Source organism: Cyanistes caeruleus, chromosome 3 (genome assembly GCF_971803275.1).
Source record: "Cyanistes caeruleus chromosome 3, bCyaCae1.hap1.1, whole genome shotgun sequence".
NCBI classification, from domain to species: Eukaryota; Metazoa; Chordata; class Aves; order Passeriformes; family Paridae; genus Cyanistes; species Cyanistes caeruleus.
In genome coordinates, this window is record NC_141703.1 from 587298 (window position 1) to 597092 (window position 9795).

General features: G+C 41.8%; 1 protein-coding gene across 1 annotated transcript; it reads right to left on the reverse strand.

Moving 5' to 3' along the window:
- Positions 1 to 6078: 6078 nt before the first annotated feature.
- Positions 6079 to 9557, reverse strand: LOC147653861 (uncharacterized). The gene is made up of 2 exons (XM_086879461.1): positions 8887 to 9557; positions 6079 to 8748 (listed from the first exon to the last, which is right to left on the reverse strand). The coding sequence occupies exons 1-2, from the start codon at positions 8989 to 8991 to the stop codon at positions 8512 to 8514; spliced, it is 342 nt and encodes a 113-aa protein (XP_086735587.1). The 5' UTR covers positions 8992 to 9557; the 3' UTR covers positions 6079 to 8511.
- Positions 9558 to 9795: the final 238 nt, after the last annotated feature.

Consider the following 9795-nt stretch of genomic DNA (forward strand, 5'->3'; position numbering starts at 1 on the left):
CATTTCTTTATTATAGATGTGTATATTTTCATTTCTGTATTATTCATTTAAATGCCATGCCTCTATCCAAATAAATAACAAAAAGACCCTACATTGAAATATTTGTAATATTTATTTCCATCATATTGATCTTCTTTATCTATACACATAGATATCAGACATAACTGATATTAAAATATATTATATTAGCATCTATCCATATAGTTTTCATACTGAATATTAATCGACTTTTCTAGATTTAGATTATCAGTATTTACTTCTTTTTTATGGCGCTCTCTCTCTCTCTCTATGTATATATCTCTCTCTCTATATATATATCTCCCTATACCTATTTATAATATCTATTTCTATAATATTGATTTTCTTTATTTATACACACTGAGATATAATGCACAACAGATATTAAAATACATTACCATCTATCCATATATTTTTCATATTGAATATTAACCAGCTTGTCTAGACATAGATAATTTGTGTTTATTTCTTATTTATGGCTATATCTCTCTATCTCTCTTTCTCTCTCTCTCTCTCTATCTATCTATCTATCTGTCTATCTATCAATTTATCTCCCTATATTTATTTCTTTATTATAGATGTGTATATTTTCATTTCTATATTATTCATTTAAATGCCATGCCTCTATCCAAATAAAAAACAAAAAGTCCCTACATTTCAATATTTGTAATATTTATTTCTATCATATTGATCTTCTTTATCTATGCACATAGATATCAGACATAACTAATATTAAAATATATTATATTAGCATCTATCCATATAGTTTTCATACTGAATATTAATCGACTTTTCTAGATTTAGATTATCAGTATTTATTTATTTTTTATGGCTCTCTCTCTATATATATATATATATCTCCCTATACCTATTTCTTTATTATAGATGTGTATATTTTCATTTCTATATTATTCATTTAAATGCCATGCCTGTAACCAAATAAAAACCAGTAATTCCCTTGATTGAAAGATTTATAATATCTATTTCTATAATATTGATTTTCTTTATTTATACACACAGAGATATAATGCACAACAGATATTAAAATACATTACCATCTATCCGTATATTTTTCATATTGAATATTAACCAGTCAACGCCTCTGCCGGGGTCCTCCCGGCCGGCTCCGGAGGTGGGGGGGGCCCGACGCGGCTCGGCTCGGTTCGGCTCTTTCCGGCCCACTTCGGCTCGGTTCGGCCCCGCCCGCTTCGGCTCGGCTCGGCCCTGCTCGGCCCCCGCTCGCCCCGGCCCCGCCCGGCTCGGCGCACAGCTGCAGTACCGCTCTTTGCCCACAAGGCGGCAGCACTGCCGCAGAGCTCAGCCCGGGGCGGGCGGGGGGGCGCCCCTGCACGTGCAGAGAAGCGAGGCAAGAAACCACGTGTGCAACCCCCTTCCAAAAATTCTTCTCCGAGGTACGTCCCAAAACCCACCCCCCATCGAAACTTAGCAAGCCCTGCCTCTAACCAAATAAAAAACAAAATACACCTTCACTTAAATGTAATTAATATTTATTTCTATCATATTGAGCTATATTTATACACATAGATAAAATGCATAATCAATATAAAAATATATGAACATCTATCCATATATTTTTCAAATTGAATATTAATCTACTTGTCTAGTTTTAGATTACTTGGGGTTTTTTTGGTTTTTATTTCAATTTATACATAGATATATCTCCCTATATTTATTTCTTTATTATAGATGTGTATATTTTCATTTCTATATTAATCATTTAAAAGCCCTGCCTCTAAGCCTCTAACCAAATAAAAACCAATTAAACCCTTGTTTTAAATGTTTTTAATATCTATTTCTATAATATTGATCTTTTATATTTGTACACACAGATACAATGCATAACAGATATTAAAGTACATCACCATCTATCCCTATAGTTTTCATACTGATCATTAATTTACTTGTCCAGATTTGGATTACTGGTATTTATTTCTTCTTTTATGGCTCTCTATCTATCTGTCTATCTATCTATCTATCTATCTATCTATCTATCTATCTATCTATCTATCTATCTATCTATCTCTCTATCTATCTATCTATCTATCTATCTATCTCCCTATCTATATATCTCTTTATCTATATATCTCCCTATCTATATATCTCCCTATCTATCACCCTATATACATTTATTATAGATGTGTATATTTTCATTTCTATATTATTCATTTATATGCCATGCCTCTATCCAAATAAATAACAAAAAGCCCCTACATTTAAATATTTGTAATATTTATTTCTATCATATTGATCTTCTTTATCTATACACATAGATATCAGACATAACTGATATTAAAATATATTATATTAGCATTTATCCATATAGTTTTCATACTGAATATTAATCGACTTTTCGAGATTTAGATTATCTGTATTTACTTCTTTTTTATGGCTCCCTCTCTCTCTCTCTATATATATCTCCCTATATCTATTCCTTTATTATAGATGTGTATATTTTCATTTCTATATTATTCATTTTTATGCCATGCCTCTATCCAAATAAAAAACAAAAAGCCCCAACATTTAAGTATTTGTAATATTTATTTCTATCATATTGATTTTCTTTATCTATACACATAGATATCAGACATAACTGATATTAAAATATATTATATTATCATCTATGGATATAGTTTTCATACTGAATATTAATCGACTTTTCCAGATTTAGATTATCTGTATTTATTTCTTTTTTATGGCTCCCTCTCTCTCTATATATATATATATCTCCCTATATCTATTTCTTTATTATAGATGTGTATATTTTCATTTCTATATTATTCATTTAAATGCCATGCCTGTAACCAAATAAAAACCAGTAATTCCCTTGATTGAAAGATTTATAATATCTATTTCTATAATATTGATTTTCTTTATTTATACACACAGAGATATAATGCACAACAAATATTAAAATACATTACCATCTATCCGTATATTTTTCATATTGAATATTAACCAGCTTGTCTAGATATAGATAATTTATGTTTATTTCTTTTTTATGGCTATATCTCTCTATCTCTCTCTCTCTCTCTCTCTATCTATCTATCTCCCTATATTTATTTCTTTATTATAGATGTGTATATTTTCATTTCTATATTATTCATTTATATGCCATGCCTGTATCCAAATAAATAACAAAAGGACCCTACATTTAAATTTTTGTAATATTTATTTCTATCATATTGATCTTCTTTATCTATACACAGAGATATCATACAGAACTGATATTAAAATATATTATATTAGCATCTATCCATATAGTTTTCATACTGAATATTAATCTACTTGTCTAGACTTGGATTACTTGTATTTCTTTCTTTTTTATGGCTCTCTCTCTCTATATATAGATCTACCTAGCTTCCCTATATTTATTTTTACATGTATACATTTATATATTTCTCTTTCTAACGTTCTGCTTTTTGAAATTTGCATTTCTTTCTCTTGGAAACTCTCCCAATTCTTTCAGCTAACAGGTCAGAATGACAAAAATATAAATCCCTACTCAACCCCGAGCGCAGAACGCGCTCGTCTCTATGGACCTTAGGCCCAGAAATTTCTATCGGTGCATTTTAATACCTCAGGGATGCACACATGTGTTTTATACACTCCCATTTTACAGGGAAGTAAGAGGTGGAAAGACAAAACCCACTTTCTTAACCCTAAGCCGTTCCTGACATAACAAAACCCTAACGACGGAGTGCACAGAGAGGGGGTTCCTTTCCAAGGGGATTTGGAGAGGTCAATTCCTGTCCCTTGCCAATACCTGCGGTAAAAACCAGAACAACTCCACAGGTGTTTGGATTCTGCACCCAGCCCTCCCAGGGAATTTCCTGGCAGCTCGGGGTCCCCTCTGGGCAAGGGCACCCAGCACGAGCCCTCCCCATTCCCCGCTCACCTTGCTCCTCCAGCACAGCGTGTCCCTCCCTCTGGCGGGGACCTCGGCGTGCCCCAAGGGACACGGGAGCCCCCCAGTCTCCACCCCGGACCCCTCAGCCTTTGCTCCTCACCCCCAAAGAAGGCAGAGAACAACTCCAACTGCCCTGGACAGCAGCACCTTGCTTTATTGGAAGCCTTTCTAGGTCTAAACCCCCTCCCAAAAAGGAGCTCTGCTGCAACAAGAAAAGGGGGGCAGGTCCCAGAAATCGCTCCCCGAAACCCCAGGCACAGGCCAGAGGCAGAAAGAGGGAGTGGTGGCAGAGAGGACACAGGAAGAAAAGAAAGAACAAAAGAATGGGCTGTAGGATGAAATAGAAAAACAAAACATAACAAATATAAAAAAATAAAAAAAAAAAAGACAACCCTAAACCAAAACCCCCACCCAAACCCAAAACCTGGGATGGGCAGCAAGACAGAGAGGGATTGAAAAAGAACAGAGGCAAGGAAGGGGACACAAGGATCCACTGGGAAACAATGGCAATGGGGAGCATTTAGTAACTACAAAATATGCTTTAGCTACTTAAGGGCCAACAGATGAAAAATTATTTATTCCTGAAGGGTTATGCTCAGAAGGGGCAGTAACTGCCTTCTCATGCTGGGATACACTGCAGGCACCTGGATAAACATCCTTCCCTAGAAATTAAAACCCATGTCAAAGTTATTGCCCTCTTCTTTGCCTTCTTATTACCAAGCAGAGGAAGCCAGACCCTGAAGGTAGTTTGAAAGCTTGTCTCCTCTTGGATTCTGTACTTAGTGATAGCTCATTATTAATCTGCAAATCACTGTCCCTGGAATTCTAATTGGAAGGTTACATTATAGCAAATACTCATACTCAGCTGGAAGTAGTCACTGAGTACTGTTCTCAATAACCTTATTCAGGAAACTGCTTACTCTTTGTCTGGCACACAGGCATAGTTTTCCACTGAATATTTAGCAGGGTCATTTTGTTTAATTCCCTCTATTTTATTTCTATTTGATTCCCTATATTCCTTAGGTCCTGATACTTTTCTCAATGGTTGGAAGATCACAATCTTAAACTGACAGGAAGCCCAGGAGTTCCCCAGCTCAGGTTTTTTTGTTCTCTTTTCCTGCTTGCTGTTCAGATCTGGTATCTGTTCTTTTTAATGCGTATTTAGAGGAGTACAATTATTAGTACTTGGGGAAGGCATTCTCCATCTTGCTGGTCATGTCACAGAATCCATCCAGAAGATTCCAGTCTGCAGCTGTACAAATTTACAGGTATTGGTACAAATAATAGAAAAAAGTTAATGAGACACTATCCCTCGGGGAAGATTTCCAATGTTTTTAAAATCTGTGTGAATAGATAGAAAAATGGTCAGATCAAGTATATATCAATTTAAAACCAGAACAGCTTCACTTTTAACTATCAAAAACTTCTGGGTTTTGATGATGGTGCTACTGCTTTTTAGACTACAAAAACTGACCTCAAAACTGTTAAACATTTTTCCAAATATTTTAATAAATACTGGAGATTACATAAGGCATTTAGCCTCAATTTAAACACAGACAGAAACTGAAAAGGAGATTTTCTCCTCAATTTAAACCCTTTTCCCCACAAAACCTCCATTTTCTGGGGTCAGTGGGATGGACTGGGGAGGGACTGGGAAGATGAAATCAAAAGATGAAAGGAAAAAGATCTTGTGCCCCCACCCTAGCCCACCTGCTCAGGTGTTGCTCTCCTCTCCAGCACTGCCTCTTGGCACAGGGCTTGCCCCCGCACGCCTTCTTTGAGCCGTGCTGCGAGTACTCCCCAGCTCCTGTGAGATGCTCTCAGCATCACTCCTTGAGAGCCTCCAGCAGCTCTTTGCAACAGGTGTGCCCAGGTGACACACACACTCCCCCCACAGCAGTGTCTGCCCCCTCCTCATCCTCACCGGCCACACCTGAGGCTGCTGCACATCAGGAGGTGGGGACGCCCATGGGGGGGGAGCTGTGTGAGGGGGTTGGCACCACAAACCCACAGTCAGAGCCAAAAGTGAGGGGCAGTGCCAAACACCTCCCTAGGATATAGATGTGGGAAAAAAAGGTTCATGGAATGGAAAAAGCTCAACAGTTTTTTGTATTTTACACTCACACTCATGATAAAAGTCACATTTTTTAATAGTTAAAATATCAGTGGAAGTTACTGGTTAGTTACAACAGTGAGCTTCATACAGAATCCCACCTTTATTGATTTACAGAAGAAGCAGTTTCAGGTTCTTTCATCTCCTCCAAACAGCTGGGAGGAGCTCCTTGCCAAACTCCTTGGCAATTTTCTCATTTGAATAAAAGCAAGCACTGGCAATTACCAACAAGCAAAAAGGAAAGCAGAATACCACGGAGCCACAGTGGGATGGCTCCCATGACTAGAGCACTGGAATGGAAGGGTTTAGGCTTTTTAGGAAAGACAGGCTAGGAAGATGAGGAGGGGATATGGATATGAAACTCTGCCTGGGGATCTACGAGGAGCCAGCTGAGAGTCTGTGGGTGAAGATTAAGCAGAGGGCAGGGACAGGGATATTGAGAAGGGCTTCTATAGTTATGTTGCAAGAGAGCTGGGATAATGTGGGCCCCCTCCAGAAGGAAACAAGAGACCTGACTACCCTGGACAAAGAGAAGACTCAGGTTTCTCAAGGACTTCTGTGGAAGTGGAAGGACTTCTGTGCCTCATTGTCTTTGATGGCAAGTGTTCCAGCCATGCTGCCCAAGTTGACAAAGGCAAATGCAGGGACTGGGAGAATGATGACTCTGAGCCCACAGAAAGGATATGATGCAAGGTCATGTAAGGAACCTGAATGTGCTCAAGTCCATGGGACCTGAAGAGATACATCCCCAGGTCCTGAGGGAGCTAGTAGAAGTTGCTAAGCCATAATCCATCTTTTTTTTTTTTAAATCGTGGTAGTTATGTACTAAGTCCCTGATGACTGGAAAAAAGGAGATATAACGCCCATTTTTAAAAAGGGAAAGCAGACGACCTGGGGAACCACTTCTACCCAGAGCAATGGTAATAGTGCTGCACAGCCCCATGGAGCTGCTTCTCCTGTCTGGTTCTACAAGATCCTCCACTTCTATCATCCTCTTCCTCACAGGCTCCACAGGACAGCTGTTGCCCAGCTCTGAAGATTCATGGACATTTCCCAGACATTTATTTGGAAAGATGAGGATGTGTTGTGATGGTGTGAGACCTGAGCAGGACATACACAACATGGAATAATAAAGTCTGGAGAACATGCTGAGTTGGCCAGGAAGAGTTCAATTTCTTCCAGTGGGCCTGTGGTTTGGATTTGTGCTGAAAAGACTGTTGATAGTCCCAGGATGTTTCAATCAGTGCTGAGTGTCAAGGCCTTTGCTGTTCCTCACACCATCCTGCCAGCAAATAGGCTGGTGTTGCACAAGGGGTTGGGAGGAGATAAACTCTTCAGAAGGACACAGCAAGGAAGGAGAAGCAGTGGGGTAGCCCTGTATATGAGGGAGTGTTTTGACTGTCTAGGAACTGACAGTGGTGATGAAAGGGTTGAGGGTTGATGGGTAAGAATCAAGTGGGAAGTGGGAATCTTCCCAGACACAGAGGGAAAGCTGGTAGGCAGATTGATAGTTCCTGGGGTCCTTCATTCCACCCTCAAAGTAGGGTGCAATGAAGTTTACTGTTTTGTCCATAGCTTTCCTTCTATGACAAAGGACCTGCTTGGTGGGAGAGGGAAAGGCTGGGGATGATGTTTATCTGGGCTTTTGTTAAGCCTTTGACACCATTCCCCAAAGCATTCTTGTGGAGAAACTGGCTGCCCACGGCTTGGACATGTCCACAGCTCACTGTAAAAAAGGGTCTGGATGGGTAGACCCAGAGAGTGGTAGGGGAAAGTTTAATTCAGTCCCTGGTTCAGACTGGTATTCAGTCACCAGTGGGGCTTCCCTGGGCAGCACCGAGATCAGTCCTGTTTCTATCAGTGACCTGGAGGAGGGGACCCTCAGCCAATTTGTAGAGAACAGGATCTTCCAGAGGACATGAAGACTCTACAGAGGGATCTGTAGAGGCCAAGGGATCTGCTGTCCCAGGCAGTTCCCTACTCCCCTACCCCTCATTCTTACTACACCCTTTTTCTCACCTGGGTGCAGCATCGCCACCACCATTGGGACTTAAAGCAGATGCCGAAGCACTGGTGGCACTGAACACGGCGTGTCTGCCAGGCTTCCAGGTATCTCTGAAGGCAGGCATGAAGCTGCCAGGAACCTTCCAGCAGGAGTGCTGCTGCTGTATTCCAGCTCCATTGAAATGCTGCTCCTGCTTTCCAATACACTGGGATTCAAGATCACTGTCAGTCTAGGGAGCAACCCGGCTATCGCCACAGATCTTTTGCGTTCCAGCATCATGGAGTTGTTGCTGCTGCATCATCTTATGTTCTTAGTTTTGTCCTCTTCTGTCACCTTATACGTGTCTGGCATTGCCAACTCCACTCCAAGGCAACACTCTCTGACCCCCAGCAGCCTTGGCATAACATACAGACCAGCATGGACCACGCTGCCGCTCCCCCTGCCCCATCACCGCTGGGCTAGCTGTGCCTCCAGCTCCTCGCGCTGCTCCTCAAAGAGCGCCCGGGAGTCCCGGCAGCTCCGGATGAACCTTGGGAAACGGCTCCTGGAGCTGATGGAACTGCCTGGGGAGCTGCCATGGGGCTGCAGCTCCATGTCTGCTGATCTCCGTGCCCTGTCCACATCGCTCTGCCCCTGCAGCCGGCCTCTCGCTGCACTTGGGTGCTTTGAGTTCTGACGGATCCTCTGCAAGAAGCACGGATGGTTGAGACAAGAGCAGCTCCCCAGAACGCTCTGCTTTGTCCTGTCACGCATGCCACACCAACACACCCCAAAGCCACCCTTGCCCAGCCCAGCCCACACAGCAGATCAAAGGCCACCTACCCACAGACGCTTGTCCCGTAGCGTGACAGTGACCAGGATGAGCTGCAGCACCACCATCGTCATTGCCAGCAGCTCACCCACGGTGAAGATGCTGAGGATGCCCATGGCACTGTCTGTAGCACTCCAGGTCACCAGCACAGGCCGGGGAAGAGGCTCCCCAGAGACATGTGGGGCCCCAGTGATGGAAATCCAGCCCCACCATGGTGGGAGGCTGAGGCTGCTGTCTGCCAAGAGACACTGCCAGATTGCTGTGCCCGACACTGTCTGCTCCTGGGGCACCCCTTTTACAGCCTGGCAGTCTGGCAGAGTCCCCTGGGTGACATCACGGTGATGAGTTTGGTGGGAGACAAGCAGCACTCAATATGAATGATCAGCAGGTCTCATTTATTGGCAACTCCAAACTCCCTATATAACATCAATAATTAGGCTCATACATAGTGCAAAAGCAAGCTCATTATTGGGTATTTCATTTAAGGTCAACTCCACCTAGTTCCACATTCTTGTGGTCATTCATCTGTGCTGAATCCACATTCTTCTGATCGCGGTGTCCTGTTCTCAGTTCACAGTTATCACTAAAGTCTTTCTGACCTTGCAACATCTCATACCAACTACACTCTACTGTTGTTTAATTCTTTCTCAGCTAATTGCTGCATGGGAACATGACCTTTGTTAGCTAGCCACTCTTCCACATCACGGGGCAGCCAGAACCGTCTTTGTGACAGCACAGGGCAGTCAGAAATCCCTCTATGACACCCAGGAGTCCAAGGGAGAGCCCTCGCTGCCTTGGGCACAATGACCGGGCATTCCATGTTGCCCTGCTGAAACCTTCAGGATTCTTTAAGTCAGTCAAGTCATAACAATTTCATTTGATATCATAAATCTGTTTTCATTGGACCTGTAATTGCTGGG

Bases quoted from the DNA above. Each gene is read 5' to 3' on its own strand.
- LOC147653861 (XM_086879461.1), bottom strand. From the start codon at position 8,991: ATGGGCATCCTCAGCATCTTCACCGTGGGTGAGCTGCTGGCAATGACG. The intron at 8,749-8,886 runs GTAGGTGGCCTT...TGCTTCTTGCAG, and splicing joins TACGGGACAAGCGTCTGTGG to AGGATCCGTCAGAACTCAAA.